The following is a 17,982-nucleotide window of genomic DNA, read 5'->3' as shown; positions in this document are numbered from 1 at the left end:
ACAAGGAACCAGTAAGAGATACTAGAGTAGTTAGGGGATTAGGAAAGAAACTTAACTCAGGAATCAAGGAAGTTGAGACTATGGGTTCAATTAAAAAAAAAGTTATTATACACCTACAATGTAACAAGGAACTGTAACAGTCACTTTGGCTGTTGTTGTTCAGTTGTTTCAGTCACATCTGACTCATTGTGACCTCATTTGAGGTTTTCTTGGCAAAAATACTGGAGTGATTTGCCATTTCCTTTTCCAGCTCATTTAACAGCTGAGAGAACTGAAGCAAACAGGGTTAAGTGACTTGTCCAGGATCACACAGCTTGTAAGTATCTGAGGCTGGATTTGAACCCAGGGTCTTCCTGATTCCAGACCCAGATCCTCATACACTGTACCACTTAGCTGACCTAGTGATAGTCACTATGGATAGAAAATAGATGGGGAAAGTTAGAATTTAAAGAAGGGAAAAGGTAGAGCAGAGAGGTCATAAAGTATGAGAACGCAACAAAGACTGTTTTGGGAAGTAATTAACAACTTTTAAGAGAACAGGAAGAAAGGAAACCATACTACAAGTGTTGGGAGGAAAGTGGGTCATAAGGAAGTAAAGGTACTGGCTTCTTTCTTTTTTCAAGTTTAGTCATAAATTTGAAGAGAGAGAGATGGTATGGTACCCAGGTGGGGAAGAAGGCAAGGGGAAAAGCTATTCTAGGAATACAGAGAACTGGGTATACATATAGGCATGTGGAAGGGAGTCAACAGAGGGGCAAAAGTTGAAGATGCAAGAGAAAAAGGAAATAACTCTAGAACCAAGTCCTGAAGAATGGGAGGGTGGAAAAGACTAAAGGCACAGGTAGAGTCACTAGTCTTGGTGAACAGTCAAAAGACCTCTTCATCTGAAATAGGGAAAAAGAAAGAAAGAATGAGGGACCTTGATGCATTGTGAAAAGCAAAAGAGGGAGTCGGTAAAAATTTGGAAGATGTCCAACTTCTCAGTGAAGTAGGAAGGAGTATAGGTCACCTGTTGGAAGAGTGATAGGGAATGCAGTTGGGGCCCTGAGGAGAGAAGAGGTTTAGGACACTTGTGAGTAATGAGAGAGGGTATCAAAGAGAGGAGAATGGGACTGGCAAGTCCCAACTGCAGCTCAAATGAACAATAAGCATACCTCGAAAGAAGAGAGTTCAACCTCCTAGTTTTCAGGGACTTAACAGCATGGGAGCAAGACCAAAAAGGTCAGACGGTAGAAATTACCCAGAAATCAGGATTAATAGGACCAGAGATCAGAGTGGGTGGAAACTTCTAGGATGGTGGTTATTATCTCATTAAAAAACTAGATCAAGGCTAGGCATAGATGTAAGTGAAGTTAGAATGGTCCATTCTTTTTCTCCTTTCTTCTACTTTCTCTGCTTTCTCTCTTCTTCTCCTAAGTTCCAGGGGTGGGGAACCTGTAGTCTTCTAGGTCCTCCGGTGTGGCCTTTTGACTAAGTTCAAGTTTTACAGAACAAATCCTTTTATTAAGGGGATTTGGTCTGTTAAGTTCGATTCTGTCAAAGGGCTGCAGTTGAGGACCTAGAGGGCCACATGTAGCCTCGAGGACACAGGTTCCCCACCCCTGTGTCAAATGAGATAATAATTGTAAAGCATTTAGCACAATGCCTGGCACATAGTAAACCCTACATAAATTTTAGTTGTTGTTGTTGCTTTTATTATTACTATTACTATTTTTTTCTGCTTCTTTTTTACCTGTAACTACAAACTCCATTTCCCAGTGCCTTTTGATGTCTCTTATTTTTCCTTTTTTTCTTTTGATCAGATCTGTGATTTTTACCCACTATATAGAATTCTTGACATCGAACTCCTTCCATTATCAACATCCTTCCACTTTAGCAACACATTTGTAACTTTTACTTTATAGACAATGTGTTCCTTGCAGATAGGTGCTGGAGTGCTCTGGTTTTTTCTTTGCATTCCTAGCACCTAGGAAACATTTGGACGCTTGATGGATTGGTGAATTGTCCAGGGGTAGTAAGAGGTCACATGACTTGATCTTCATACCTTGATGCATTGCAGAGTCAGGACTTGGACCCAGAAGTCTTTTTGACTCCAAGGCCAGCCTTCTAGCCACTACAGCATGCTACTGCTTATAATCTCCTTTCTTATTTGAACATAATACAAAACTTAACACACTCTCTCACTTTCTCACTCTCTGTATATAGAGATACAGATATAGATAGATAATTTATTAAATTGATTGAATAAAGTTTTATATGCCCTGCCTTTTTGTTTTATTAAAATGAGTGAGTTGATTTTTTCTCTCTATTAAAAAAAAACAAAACCTTTCAAAATCCTAAATCAAGTTTCTTTTTAAATGCATCCTGCCCTTACCACTGTGACAGCACTGCTGAATTAATCATGTTCGTCCTGGATATAGTAATTCTTTCTTCTTAGGAAATACTTTACCATTATGATGACACTGAGGTAGAAAGATCTGTGTATACCCCCAGCATCAACAACCAAAGGACTAGCCCAAAGACTTCAGAAAGAAAGGAAGATCTCATTTAATGATTTTTCAAGGGAAATTGTTCCATTCCCCACCCCCAAGCTATAAAACTGTTGGGGGGGGTGGTTGTGTTTTACTTTATTTTTTTTATTTACAGAATAAAACAAGCATTTCCATAACAGTACATTAAAAATGACTGCACATGAAACAGAAAATCTCCTATGCACAACTTGCTATTCCTTTCAAATATACAACAAAATTATTATGCAAATTTCTTTTTTTCTTCCCTTCCCCCAACCCCCCTTCCTAGAGATGGCTACCATTAGACACAAGTAGGTATGTATATACACACACACACACACACACACACACACACACACTTCTATTTATCAGTTCATTCTCTGGGTGCAGATAGCATCTCTCTTCACATGACCTTTAGAGTTAATTTGGGTATTTACAGCTGTCAAAATAACTTATTTGTTCCAAGTTGTTCTTAAAACAATATTGCTGTTACTGTATACAACAATGTTTCCTTGGTTCTGCTCATTTTGCTTTTCATTATTTTGCACAAGTCCTTCCATAAAACTGTGTTTTTAAATCAAATCAACAAGCAATTATTAAATCCCTACTGTGTGCCAGAACCTAAAACATTTTCATAGGAAATTCAATAGAAAACAATCTCTTGGCACTGGATTGCAAGCTCTCTGAGGATAGGAACCAGGTGATTTTTTTTTTCTATTTTGTTTTTTGTATCTCTATTTCCTCGTACATATGTCTTGCACATTGTAAATGCTTAATATGCGTAGATTGGGTTGGATTGGAATTGCTGTTCTTTGTACAAAAGAAAATGACATCTAAGTTCTGTTGGCAATTTTCTGCCAAAGAAATCAAGCTGGTTAATTGGAGGGCAAGCTAGATCAAAGTGTACACAACCTCTGTCTACCAGTAGAACACTTGAGCTATGTGAGTCACTGAAACCCAAGGATGGCAGGACCAAATGATTCTAAATGCTTCTCTGGAAACTTAATATTTACATTGAATAAGCCACGGCTACATTGCTACATCTCAGTCTTACCTTGTTCACAGAGTTTCTTGGTAAGAGAACCCTCATCTTGAAAGTAAATTATGCGCTTCTGCACAATGCTGGCCCTGTAAAGAACAACACACACCAGTGTGAGGATCGGTGTTTCTTCAAAATGTAAGTAAAAACCCAGTCTGAGAATCTCCACTAACTTCCTATTATGGAAGGAACTTCCTTTACTCTACTTTTGATTTCAAACTACTGAGGTGGCTGAAATCTTTGGGAAGAAGCACAAACCCCAGGAAGCCAGTAATGCGCCGCCTTCCTTCCTGAACGGGGTCGGTACAGAGGAATTTAAAAACGTGTTTTAGTTTTGCTCTGAAAATGTCACCCTGCCTCTTTCCAGAATTAGCAGACTAAACTAACTTTGACATTCTGCACAAAGACTGCTTCAGCAGCACCAGCTCTTCCTTAAACTTGTCAAACAGAAGATTTGAGAATTTTAGAAGAATGTTTTGAGGCTTAAAAGTAGTTATTTCAAGACAACCGAGATACATTCTTTAATTGGGGATTTTGCATAGATGTGTTCGTTATCTGCTTCAGCCCTCTCCCCCGATGGTATTTATTTTCACCTGGCCTAGCCAGAAGTTGAGTGTCAGAACTCTCAAAATCTCTGTATTTTCAAATCTGAAAATAACAAAATATTAAAATGTCATCATGGATTCTGCTCCTTGGTAGCGGCCCATTGCCTTAGCTATCCCCAACAATATCAGTATCATCTTTTGATACCTTGTTACCCTCTGGCTATTTGAAATGGAAGCTGTCCCACACACCCTCAGCTCTTGTCAGAATAGGTCTTGAAAAGGAAACAGCAATGTGACATGTGAATGGACTGAAGAGAGCCTTCTTTCGCTAGCATGGGAGGATTTTCTTGTTACAAGGTTGACCCATTCCTTTAAAAAGGGAAAATACCTGTTCCTCTCCAAGTGAAATAGGACTTGAAATGCAGATCTGTTTACTTGGCTTCTAATCTTCAGGGGAAACTGAGGAGCAGTGTTTAGAAAGAAGGAAGAAGACCAGAAATAGTAGGAAGGGTGTAGTGATGACACATGACACACACCCGATTTCTGCTCTACCCATTGGTGTCTGTCTCTGTCTCTTTCTCTGTCTCTGTCTGTGCCTCTGTCTCCATCTCTGTCTCTCTCTTTTTCTCTTCCCCCTTTTCTCTATCTCTCTCTCTCATACCTAGGTGCAGTATTATTCTTTCTCATTTGTTCCCTAAATCTGCCCCCCCCCTTCAGAGGAGACAGGTCTGGGTGATATCATATACAACCAATAGATTCTAAGAAAGGTACTGATTTATAGTCCCATCATAGTTGTACCAAGCCTGATATTTTCCTGAAAATCCTTTCTCAATCAAACTGTCTGTCTTTACTGAGTGGGGCTTAGCCTAGCCTGGTACCTCATCAAGATTTGTTAAAAATCCTGAGAGCTCCTGGCTAGCAAGGAGGAAATAATTAGCATCTTGAAATCCATCTGTGAAGCCATACAGTTTACAATGTTATCCTGCTTCAACAATATTGTATACACAAACAGTTTTAAAGACTCAGGAACTCTCATCAGTGCAATGACCAAGCACAATTCTAGAGGACCCATGATGAAACAAGCTACCTGTCTCCCAATAAAGAGGTGATAGATTCAAAATGCAGGATGTGATAATATTAATATATATATATATATATATACACACACACACACACACATATATATATACACACACATATATATGTATTTCTGGACATGTCCAATGCAAGAACTTGCTTTGCTTGACTATGCATATTTGTTACCAGGGTTTCGTTTATTTTTTTCCTTTGGAGTAGAGGTAGCCCAATTAGCAGGAACTGAATTTTTTTCCACTGGAAAAAAATAAAATTTCATCTAGTCAGCTAGCACTTATTAAGCACTTAATATATGTTGGGCATTGTGCCAAGTGCTAGGAATTAAAAAAAAACAATAAAAAGGCAAAAGACAGTCTCTGATCTCAAGGAACTGAAAGTTTGATAGGAAAGACAACATGCAAACAACTATGTACAAGACAAATTGGAGATAAGCAACAGAGGAAAGGTAATAGTATTAAGCAGAATTGGGAAAAGATTTTTGATTAAAGTTGTACTTTAGCTGAAACTATTAAAATGCCAGAGAAGATAGGAGGTAGAGATGAGGAAGAATAGCAGTCTAGGGATGGAGGCAACCAATGAAAATGATTGGAGCTGCCATTTTTAAATGTTTTTAAAAATAATTTGAAAAATTCAAATACTATACTGTTTCTCATGTATTTCCCCAGCAATGCTCCTCAAATGATCATTTTGTACATTTTCCTCCCATGTGGGAAAGAAAAAGGAGCCACTTTCTGAATTACTACTCACCAGATGACATATAGGAAAAAGTTGCATATAGCAGGTCACAAGACAGAGCTAAAATCCAGAGATGTGTCCCTAAATGCAATGTGACATGGAGAGCTGAAGTTATTTGTAAAAAGGTATTGCTGGAACTAGTTCAAAATTTCTTTCTAAGGAAGTAACCTGCATTTTTCTACTTCTTCACATGATAAACAGATAAGTTTAGTGGTGGTAATAGTGGTTTGGTCAGTTGGGTTGATTAGAGTTTTTGTTTATTTGTCTGTTTTGGGGTTTTTTGTTTGTTTGTTTGTTTTAGATTGGGCTTCTCTATCTCACCTAGGCTAAAAGTGCAGGAGTTATTCTTGGCCCAAACCCACTACTAGTCAACAAAAGCTTGAGCAACTCCATTTCTGATCTGGGCAAGTTTGCCTGGTCTTTTGGCAATCCTATGGCCCTCTGCTCTCAGGGGTTCACCATACTGGTGCTACACTCCATGTGGACACCTGATTGATTTTAGGCCACTGCAGCTTAGAACTCATGAGCTCAAAAGATTCATTAGCCTCAACCTCCTCGGCAGCAGAAACTATAGGCATGCACCAGTAACCCAACTTTGAAATTTAAAACAAAGCAGTATCAGTCCAATAAAAAAATTTTTAACCAGCTTTTCCCCAACCAACCAAGCAACTGATCAATCAATAAACATTTATTAAGCACCTACTATCTGTCAGGCACTATGCTAAATGCTGGGGACACAAAAGGAGGCAAAAGACAGTCCCTGTCCTCAAGAAGCCCACAATCTAATGGTGGAGAGAACAAACACATATATACAATCAAGCTACATACAGGATAAATAGAAAATAATTAATAGGGGAAAGGCAACAGCATGAATGTTGAAATCAGTGAATGAAACATGCCTCTTTTTCTCTTAGCCTGAGCAAGGGAGTACAAACAAATCTGCTATAATCATTCATCTAGTCTGAGGTAAACTACAAAAATCTCAGGGCAATGATCATAACTCAGAGGAGACTGCCCTTAATAGGCTCAGTGGAGGGTGAATAACTCTTCCTCTGTAGAAGGAATCATTAAGTGCTTGGTAGAGTGAGGGTGGTAGAGCATTCACCAACTACGCCCAGTATCAGAAAGGATCATCAAGTACCCAGGTAATGATGCTTTCTGTTTGGACGTTTTATAAGAAATGTTAGCACTCCTCCCACTCTACCCAGAAAACAGTTGTTGGATTATGGCAGAACCAATGAAGAAGAGAACTCTGGGAAGTTTGCCAGTAACCATGCTAAGAAATAGTACTAACAATGTTGGGAAGGGGACACCCTGTGTGTTGTGCAATAACCTGTAGGCTGCTTGTATTGCTACAGCTGTAGCAATATCTAAAAGTGCCACATTCCATTTCAGGTCAAGGCTAGCAATTGTGAAGCTGGCAAGACTACTGAAATACCCTGCAAATCTTATATCATTTCACAAGGACAAACAAAAAAGAAGGACGGCCCAGACAGAGCAGTTAGAAGGCTAGCCCCAACATACGGGCTAGAAAGCAATTTTCTTTCTCTATTTTCAAGCTCCCCAAATGGCACCAGAAAGGAGAGTTCCTCAAAAACCCAAATGATACATCGTTGTGCAAAAAGCTTAATGATAAGAAGCTGGTTACTTTTATTGACTCTGTTGAGTTTTAGTATAACTACACAGCTAAGGCCCTGCAATATAGAGACCATATACAGACCTGCAATATACAAACCATGTGGTCAGAGTCTCCAAAACTCCATTTGCCAGGATCCTACAAGCTCCAAAAAAAGCATGATTGAGAGAATAAGATAGAGCTCTGAAGCTGTGGCTTAGGACACCGCTTCTGCCGTGTCTGAGTTGTCATTGCTCAACTCTCTAGTCCAAGTCCTCAAGAAGCTCATGCCAAAAAGAACTGAAAATTGAGGGGATGCCCATCAATTGGGGAATGGCTGAACAAGTTGTGGTATATGAACGTAATGGAATACTACTGTGCTATTAGAAATGATGAGCAGGCAGACTTCAGAAAAACCTGGAAAGACTTGTATGGACTGATGCTGAGTGAAGTGAGCAGAACCAGGAGAACGTTGTACACAGTAACAGCCACATTATGCAATGACTAACTTTGATAGACTTATCCCTTCTCAGCAATGCAAGGATCTAAGACATCCCCAAAAGTCTCATGATGAAAAATGTTATCCACGTCCAAAGAAAGAACTATGGAATTTGAATGCATATCAAAGCATGCTATTTGCTCTTTTTTTCCCTTCTGTTTTGTTTTGTTTACTCTTTTTTGTGATTCCTTCTATTGGTTTCAATTCTTTCTTACAACAAGACTAATGTGAAGATGTGAAAATATATTTAATAGGAATGTATATGTATAGCCTATATCAGATTGTGTGCTGTCTTGGGGAGGGAGGTAGGAAAGAGGGGGAGAAAAGTTTAAAAATCAAAAGCTTATGGAAGTAATTGTTGATAAATCAAAATAAATTAATACAAAAAAGAAGTTCGTGCCAAGACCATTCTCATAAGACTTATTTGGAGACACACACACTCACACACACACACACACACACACACACACAAACAAACACAGGAAAAACAAACACAGCCAAGCAGAGAAAGCTACTCAGTCATACTTCTGCCCCAGCCACTTAGGACATTGCTCCACTGGAGAAGAATTAACCTAACTTTTGTCTTTTCTTTAAAGACAACTAGCTATTCAAGCATCTGTGTAATGCATCAGGCCACATATACCAACCTAGATATTATTTCCCTCTGAGGTTGCCTCTAGGAAGCATAGAAGAGCAAAGGAGATGGGTGCTCTTATTGAGACTATAAGTAGCAACTGCTACCTTCTTGCTCTCCTAACCAAATAGTCTTGGCATCCTGACTGTATATTCACAATCAGGTTTTACATCTCTTTGTTTAGATGTACTGCATGTTTTGTTACAGGTGTTTATTTTTATTTTCAAAGTCTAGCGAGGTCTGAAATAATTTCACATCCTGAGAAATTTGCTGATTATGCTCAAAGTAAATGTTTGGTACTCTAAGCTGCTAATATCAGGAGTATAATATGCAATGGAATCTTACAAATTATATTCTATTTCAAAAAGATAACAGCTTCACAAAATGATAAAGTGGTTTGTAAGAAGTCCCTTGATATTCTGGAATTATAAATCTCTTCTATATTCTGCAGCAATTTGGCAGCATGGTTAAATAACATTTATATCTAAAATACTTTCTTATCAAGAACGAATGCATTAAAGAAATCCAAATTAAATTTCTCAGCATGCTAGCTGTTCAAATTCCCCACTCTATGATGAAGGTCTAAATAATTCACTAATCATCACAGCAAAAATTTTCATTTAAATTTAAAATGGAAAATTTTCACCAATAATCCTAACTCATTTGAACTCACTTGGCCTTTTTCAATTGGAAAGGTCTTATTTCCCACTGTCTCTTCCCTGATCTACTTTTACTATTAACTTTCTTATGTGTGTGCATGTATATGTGTGTGTACATATATACATGTGTACTATAAATATATGCATATGTGTGTATCTGTGTGTCAATGCATATATACATACATGCCAGGATAAGATATATATTCATAAATGTGTATATATTTATATATATATGTATGTCCCATTTCTCCCTGATCTTAACAGTCGTTTTTTTTAATAGCCCAAACCATTGAGAATGAAGAAAACATTAATCAAATAGTATAATTAACTTGAAAACATCAATACCAACTACAGACCTCACAGAGTTGTTGTAAGGAAACATTTGTGAACCTTAAAGTTCTATATAAAAATAATAGGATTAGAGATTTAGAGCTAGAAGCGATAGTAGAAATCATTTAATTGAATTCCCCAGGTTATGAATGAGGATACTGAGGCCCAGAGAGTTTGAGCGCCTTGACCCAGGTAACATAAAAGTATGTGGCACAGACAAGATTTCAACCCAGATCATCTCAGTATAAATCCAGTCCTTTTTTCACTCAACGCATTACACCCATTAAGTTGTTATTATTCTTATTAATTTTTAGTTTAAAAATTAACATAACTTTTGAGATTGTGATAAGGCAGAGTGGATACAGTCTTTGCTTTTCAGTTAGGAAGACCTGAGTTTGACTTCTGCCTCAGATACTTGTTCGCTGTGTTATCCTTGGCAAGTCATTTAACTTTTCTTCCTTATTTTCTCAATTTGTAAAAAGAGGGTAATAAAAGCATTTACACCACCGGGTTCTTTTAAGGATCAAATGAGATAATACATACAAAGCACTTTGCAAACCTGTGGCACTTCAACATCCAACTCTAGCGACTATCCTTCTCTGCTCACTTTTGGTTGGCGATGGGGAAATGGGTGTAGATCTCCAGCTCTATCTTATTCCTCCCACAAAAGACACTGTTTCACTTTTAGGGGAACATGGGATTTAGTCCAAAGTATATTAATTCAGCGCTTCCTTATTCTTAATTCATTAAATTTCTTTTAAAATATTAGCCCTTTGGGATCAATGAATTGGGCATGAAACTAAAAAAAAAATAGAAAAAGAACAAACTAAAAATTCCCAAATTAGAAATCCTGAAAATCAAAGGTGAAGTTAATAAGATTGAAAACAAAATGTTAGCCCTTTGGGTTTCTTTTTGTCTCTTTTGATCTCTTTTGCTCTCTCAAACCTCAGTTCAATTTATTCTTTTAAATATCTTGTAAATACAAAAGAATTTATTTTACTACTATTTCTTTTCTTGATACTTGTACTTATTTACCTCTCTTGAGTTTCTCATTTAGATTCTTTGGAAGTTGAATAATATGTTAGTCTCCATTTTGTTTTATTATGAAGGAACATTTCAAATGTCTTTTGCTTATTGAAGGTCCAAATTTTTCTTTGATGATTAGGTTCAGCTTTTCAGGATATGTTGTTTTGGGATCTAGCTTGAACAGCTTTGCCTTTTATAATATTCTATTCCATTCTTTTCTTTAGTTTTTATTTTGTGTATATGCAAAAATTCATGGAATTTTCCTACATTTTCCTACTGCCTGGTATTCAGCTTTTCCCCTCATATATCCTGCTCTTATGGCAGACCTATGATAATTAAGCTATCTCTGTGTATCCTCTCTCCAACATCAATTACTTAGCCTAGTCTAGAAATTCTCAGGGTTTTTTTTTTAAGTTGTTGCATTCTAGTTCTCTTCTACCAAATTTCCTTCCATCCCTGTCCCCGTATCTGAGTGTTCTAAATCTGTCATTCTCTCTTTCTGAGTCTCTATTTCTTTAATAGATTTTCCATCATTTTTTCTATTGATTTCTACCTTACAGTTTGACTTTTTAAAGTCTTCAGCAATCCCTAACCTAATTTCATTTCTCTTATCGAGGCTTATTCTTCTTATGAACTATTTTGGTGTGTCTTACACTCTCTCTAGGGAATTGAAGAGCTCTGTTTTTCATATAAAGAATTTTTGGTCCATTTTCCTTCATAGTATAAAACCTGTTATGTTGTGTCCTTGCCTCACTAAATTTTTATTCATTTTTCTGTTTTTATTAGTCTCTTGGATGGCTTATCTGTTTGGGAGTTAGGTTTATACTGAGGCTTTTTCTCTTCAAATTTCTGTCTTTCAGCTTTCATCTTGTATGCCCAGTAGCTTATATCTGGTTTCATTCCTCACTCATTGGCTCCCTTCTCTTCCACTATTGGAGAGAAGGATCCCCCTCTTCCTAAGATTGGCATTCTCTGTCTCCTCATGCTAACAAGGTATGGGGTCAGGCCAAGATCCCTGACTACAGAATGTTTCATGAGAAGAGAATTATTCCCATTATGGGTTTCTAGTTTCCATTTTCTCTGGCACAGAAATTATTTCCAATCTAGTTGGCTCTGAGATGCCACATATCTCTTACTCTTCCTCCACTTACCTTCCCTTTCAGTAAGATTTGGGGTGATGCAAAAGAGAGTTTAGACTTAGTCACTGCCATGAGTGCACAGTGCAGGAATACCAACAGCCAGAACCAAAAACATATACCTATGAAGTTGTTTATACTAACTGCACACAGAACACAGTATGATTTGGAGTGAGTTTGCTGAGTATATTGTAATTTCAGGGATTATTTCATGAGATTTTTGTATTTTCACTTTGCATGGTGTATCTGTCTCTTTTTCTTGTGGCTTCAGTCTGTTCTATATTTAGGCAACTAAATGGCATCATGGTACAGTGGAAAGCACACTGGACCTGGAGCTAGGAAGACCTGAAATCAATTTTATCTTCAGACACTTACTAGCTGTATGAACCTCAGCAAGTCATTTAACCTCTACCTGCCTCAGTCTCCTTATTTGCAAAATGAGGGTAATAATAGTACCTACTTCTCTTGGTTCTTGTGAAAATAAAATGAAATATTTGTTAGGCAGTCTGCACACCTTAAATACTATGTAAATGCTATCATATCTGTTGCATTTTTGGAGGGGTGGGGCTTCAGGTTATAAATATCTACAGAAAACAATAATACTACCTTAATGATTTTTGTTGTTCATTTTTTAGTCTTATCTGACTCTCCATAACCTCATTTGGGGTTTTCTTGGTAAAGCTACTGGAATTGTTTGTCATTTCTTTCTCCAGCTCATTTATAGATAAAGGAAACTGAGGCAAACAGGGTTAAGTGACTTGCCCAGGGTCACATAAGTAGTAAATGTCTGAGGCCAGATTTGAACTCAGGAAAATAAGTCTTCCTGATTCCAGGCCTTGCATTCTTTCCACTGCCTCACTTACCTGCCTACCTTAATGATTACATCTCTTACAGAATTGTGAGGGGAAAAAATCTTTTTTTTTTAATTTCTTTTTTTTTTACATGAGGCACTTGGAGTTAAGTGAAGGAAAAAATCTTTTAAAAATTTAGAATGTTCTCCAAATGTGAGCTATTGTTCTTAAGCTTACTTGCAAGATTTATAAAGCACATTATGGATCATCAGAATCTAGATTTAAAGATGTTATAGCTTTTGGAAATTATCTACTCCAAGACTTAGATGTGAGAGCTAAAGTCCTGTGCTAAATGCTAAGTACTTTATACAAAAATCTCCATTTTCACAACAGCCCTGGAAGGTAGGTTCTTTTATTATTTCCATTTTACAGCTGAGGAACCTGTAGTAAACAATGGGTTAAGTAACTTGCCAGGGTCACACTGCTAGTAAGAGGCTGAGGTCAGATTTGAACTCAGGCTTCCTGATTTCTAGCCCAGTGTTCCATCCATTGCACCACCAACTGCTTCTGGGGAGGGCCCCTACAAGTTATCTACTACAACCTGCTCGTTTTATATAGATCAGCACTGTGCCTGGTACATAAGAAGTGTTTAATAAATTCTTTTTGATCTTTTGATCATAGATAAGGAAAATGAGGTCAAATGAAGCCAACTAACTTATCTAGTAAAAAATTCTAGAGCCGAAATGGAAACACCAAACATCTGACTCCAAACATAATGGTATTTCTACTATATCTTACTATGTCACCTTAAATTAATAATTAATAATTATTTTTAAAGTGTCTAGAATGTGTATCACATGCCTGTCACACTCAAGACTCTTGCAAATGTTTGCATTCAAACCATCCAACTGCCTTAAAGCTAAGATTTTAGAGAATGATTTTGTCCTCAGTAGCTCTGACACCCCATCAGCTTTCTATTATATGTCCTTGTGAAGAAAGAATGATGGCCCAAAGAGGAGTCCTCTTGTTAGGAATTCAAAATGCTACATTCACCTGGCATATTTGCTGCTACATTACAAGTGGACATTTTCATATTTTTGAGGCCTTCAGAGGTTTATTCCAACCAGGAACAATGTTTGTAAGTATGCTAGTAACTTCCACAAGGTGAATAGTTATGCCTATTTTTTATGGTGAAGTGGGTCAAAAGCATAGACTTTTCACTAACAAGTAACATCTGAAGGACAATAGTCAAAGAATGACATTATTTAGAACAAGATTTAAAGACATAATAATACCTAGGTGCAATTTGGGACCTTTCTCTTGAAAATACAAACCAAACTCATCATTTTCCCCTATAACCTTTTCTTTTGGTTCCTATAAGACTTTGTGTCTATCCCATACTAGTAACCATATTTTGGTTGATATTTTAATCATTTATATACATATCCTATCTCTGTTTCAAAACCATGTGCCACTTATAGGCAGGGACAATGTCATCTTTGTATCCCTTTTCACAGGGACTATGACAAGGGTCATGCAAAAGGGTGAAGTCAAACGAATGTAGAGTTTAATTATCAACCGCTACTTTACCCAAACTTAGTTTTCAATAACAGGACTCATTTGAAAATGCATGGAGAAAATGCATCCTGATGTTTTTTCACTTAGTCCAAAGGTTTCTGAGGGCCTCCATGCATCTCCATCATTTGAGTCTCTAGATTGGGACTTCAGAACTTCAAACAGCTTTGGTGTCAAAAGCCCTCATAGGTAGCTTTATTCTGTCTTTCAAGAGATGCTTTTAATAATCTGCTACAATTTATCAGAGAGAAGGTATTCATTTGCTTCCTTAGCTCACCCAATTAGCTCTCTAAGCACTTCCTCTCTTTTCTGCTTCCCTGTCTTCTTTTGAAACTGCTTTGTTCTTCACTCAGCTTTCTGGTCCACATCTGCCATTTCCAAGAAAGGGTTTCCCTGGCAACCAGACTTACTAATTCTTTCCAAAACCCCCTCCCATTCAGGAGCTGAAATTAGCATACAATCCCTTGAGTGTATTGACTAACACTTCTTCAGAAATCTCTGAAAGCTTCCAATGGTTTAGGGCTTGCCCTCTATCAGAGATTTTTGACCCATATATCCTTCTAAAGAGGCTATCTTTCCTTCGGAAGATTTTTGAAATACATTTAAATAGAACATAAGGTTTTAAAAGAGATATATAATGGTTTTTTCCATGAGACTACCCTCAATGTCCATAGGACTATATGGTTTATAATAGTTACTCAGAGAATAAGGTGCTCCTTGCACTGTTGACACCTTGCTGCCCATGATGATACCAAGAAAACACTGCTTCCATAACTTATGTCCTAAAAATAAGACCCAGATGAGGTGTAGCTAGAACCAGTAACTTGGATGCTGAGGACAAAGAAGAAACACTAGGTGTCATCAAAGAGGCACTTCTACAACTCTGAAAGGCCGATGGGGCCAGGATGACAACACTCTCATTAGGGACAGGAAGCAACATGTCATAGATCTGTCATGTCTTGGCAGTCTCTCTTTGCTCAGGGTCCTTTGAAGCTAACAGTTAAGCCTACTAAAATTGCATGTACAGTATAGGATTATCTAGATCCCAGGATAATAGGATTGAGAATTAAAGGGACATTAGAAAACATCTATGTTAGAAAAATCTGAAGCAAAAATCTACTACAGGAGTGAGTGAAGGAAAGCCTTTATTATACTTCTCGCCAGAGAAGTGGGCACAACGCACTTTAGTAGCACATGGGCACTGGTTCACTGGTACAATCAATTTTTAAACAGTAAGATCCACACTCCATCCACCAGGGCTACGACTGGTCTAGTTCATCTGAGTTACACTCTTCCTGGACAGTCCATGGCATGTTCTTCCATGTTCTGTTAACTCTGTCCACTTCATGAGTCCCATGTTCAAAAATGGCAGCTATCTCCGCCCTCAGGGTATGTCAGGTAATATTTAATAAGCTTATTAAGCAAGTTCAGTGGAGAAAAGTTTTTGCCTTGTTGAAGCCAGTCCCTGAACTCGATGGGTTACAACTGGTTTAGCCTCCAGGGCTTTCTTAAGGAACTAGTCATTTGGGGAATGTTTGGGGAACTTTCTGATTGGTTGAGGGACTATCCGCAAGATCTTGGAAGTCCTCGGAATCCCCTTGTTCAGTTGTGGAGGTCTAACTTCTAATCCTTTCTTACATCTAGTTTGGGGGTTCTTACCTGGGGTTCATGGACTCCCAAGTCCATGTAGATAAATTTGAGGGGGGTCTGTTAACTTGGGTGGAAAAACTACATCTTTATTTCAATATAATCAGTTTACTTTGTAATCCTATATATTTTACTTAATGCATTTAAAAACATGATTCTGAAAAGGAGTCCATAGGCTTCACCAGACTACCCAAGGGGTCCATGACACAAAAAATGTTAAGAACCTCTGATCTAATCCAACCCCTCATTGTAAAGATCAGGGAACTCATGCCTGGAGAGATCAAAGGACTTGTTCAAAGTAGCATATATATTATATATATTATATATATATTAATATATATATTATATATAACATATATAATATATATATATCAAGTAGTAAGAAAGGTAGGAAATGTACTAGTTCCTTTGACTCCAAAGTCTATGTGGTTTTTTTTCTACTACATCACATTACTATCTAACCATACTACCTACCAATAATAATATCTAACATCAACATGGTGCTTTAAGGCTTATAAGGCATTTTACATGCATTATAACATTTAACCCTCAAAACAACCCTGTGCCATAGATTAACATTAGTCCCATCTCACAAATGAGGAGACTAAAGCTCAAAATGAGTAAACAATTTATCTGTGATCACAAAGCTATCAAGGATCAGGGGCAGGACTGGATCCCAGGTCTCTTCTCATTACAAGTTCTGGGCTCTTTTCTATATACAATGCTACTTTTCTTAATTTCTAATGATAATGTGACCCAAGTTTAACCAAAGTTAATCAATTACCACCAAAAAAAAAAGGTCATAAGCACCTAAAACCAGCAGTTATCAGCTAACATTTGATCTCTTTGCAAAGCCACAGTTAAACAATTTAGAATATAAACTTGTTTACAAAACATTGTGGGGAGATCAGTGGAAGATTATGTGCCCATACTGCCTCTTTAATTAATGAGAAGCCATTTATCTGTTTATGATGCTATGACTTTAAGCAGTTAAGTCCCAAAGTCCCCAAGCTATGCTATGACTACATTAAGTCCGTAATGCAGATCTGGGTATCAAATTTGATCTACATTTTAGGAATGACATTGATAAGCTGGAGGGTGTCAGAGAGAAGTGACAAGAATTATGAAGGGCCTTGAGACCATAACATCTGAGGATCGATTAAAGGAATGAAGGACAATAATGTGAAGAGAACACTTAAGAGAAAACATGATAGCTATCTTTCTTCAAGTATTTTGAATGATGTCATGTAAGAAGTAGACTTAGGATCCTTAAATCCAGAAGGTAGAACTAGAATCAATAGGTGGAAGCTGCAAAGAGACAGATTTGGGCTCTAGGGTTTAAAAAGAAAGAAAGAAAGAAAGAAAGAAAAGAAAGAAATAATAAAAATATCCTAACAATCAGAACTGTCCCAAAAATGGAATGAGATATCTCAAAAGATAGTGAGTTCACCAACACTGGAGGTCTTCAAGTACAGAGGTTGCATGTTAGGGATACCATAAAGGAACATATGTACATATTCACAACACACACACACATGACCAATATATTTACACAATGGACAATGTTATCAGAATCTAGTGAAGTAGTCTTTCAATTCTTCTAAGACTCCTTAACCTTTTTTGGGTCACGAACTTCGGCAGTTTGGTGAAGTATATGAAACCCTTCTCAGAACAGTTTTTAAATAATTGAAGGAAATACTAAATTTCAATTAGAGGTTAGTGAAAATAAAGATGTAGTTTTCCCATCCAAGATCAAGACCCGTAGAAATCTACCCATGGAACAGATTAAGAAATCCTCCTCTAAATGATTCCCATCTTTACATTATTGCTACATTATCTATTTCTCCTAACTCACAAAATTAAATAAAATTACAATCAGAAAAACCCTGACTGTAGTCCTAAGAAATTTAAAAGAAACACTTCTAGTCCTCACTTTATTTCTTACTAGAATTCCTCAGTGATTTCTATGCTTATACTAGTTACATTTTTCTTTTATTAAGGGCAGACTATTCACTCCACAAAAGTCCAAGTCTGATGCCTCATAAAGTTGAGGAGGTGACCCTGGGTTCTCAAGCTATGCCTAAGGAGTACAAGATCTGCCAAGTTCTACCAGCCTCTCAGCTTCTACCAACTGAATGCAGCCCCA

General features: G+C 37.3%; 1 protein-coding gene across 1 annotated transcript in view; it reads right to left on the bottom strand.

Annotated features, from left to right (window-relative positions):
- The window catches only part of LOC114033996 (spondin-1), a 369,625-nt gene that overhangs the window by 211,933 nt on the left and 139,710 nt on the right, over positions 1-17,982 (bottom strand). The window contains exon 4 of the mRNA XM_027849643.1: positions 3,565-3,638. Within this exon, the coding sequence (XP_027705444.1) occupies positions 3,565-3,638 (74 nt within the window). The remainder of the gene's footprint in view (positions 1-3,564; positions 3,639-17,982) is intronic.

This window comes from Vombatus ursinus, unplaced genomic scaffold (assembly GCF_900497805.2).
Source record: "Vombatus ursinus unplaced genomic scaffold, bare-nosed wombat genome assembly UNPS02007822.1, whole genome shotgun sequence".
NCBI lineage: Eukaryota > Metazoa > Chordata > Mammalia > Diprotodontia > Vombatidae > Vombatus > Vombatus ursinus.
This window is presented reverse-complemented; position numbering and strand designations above follow the sequence as displayed.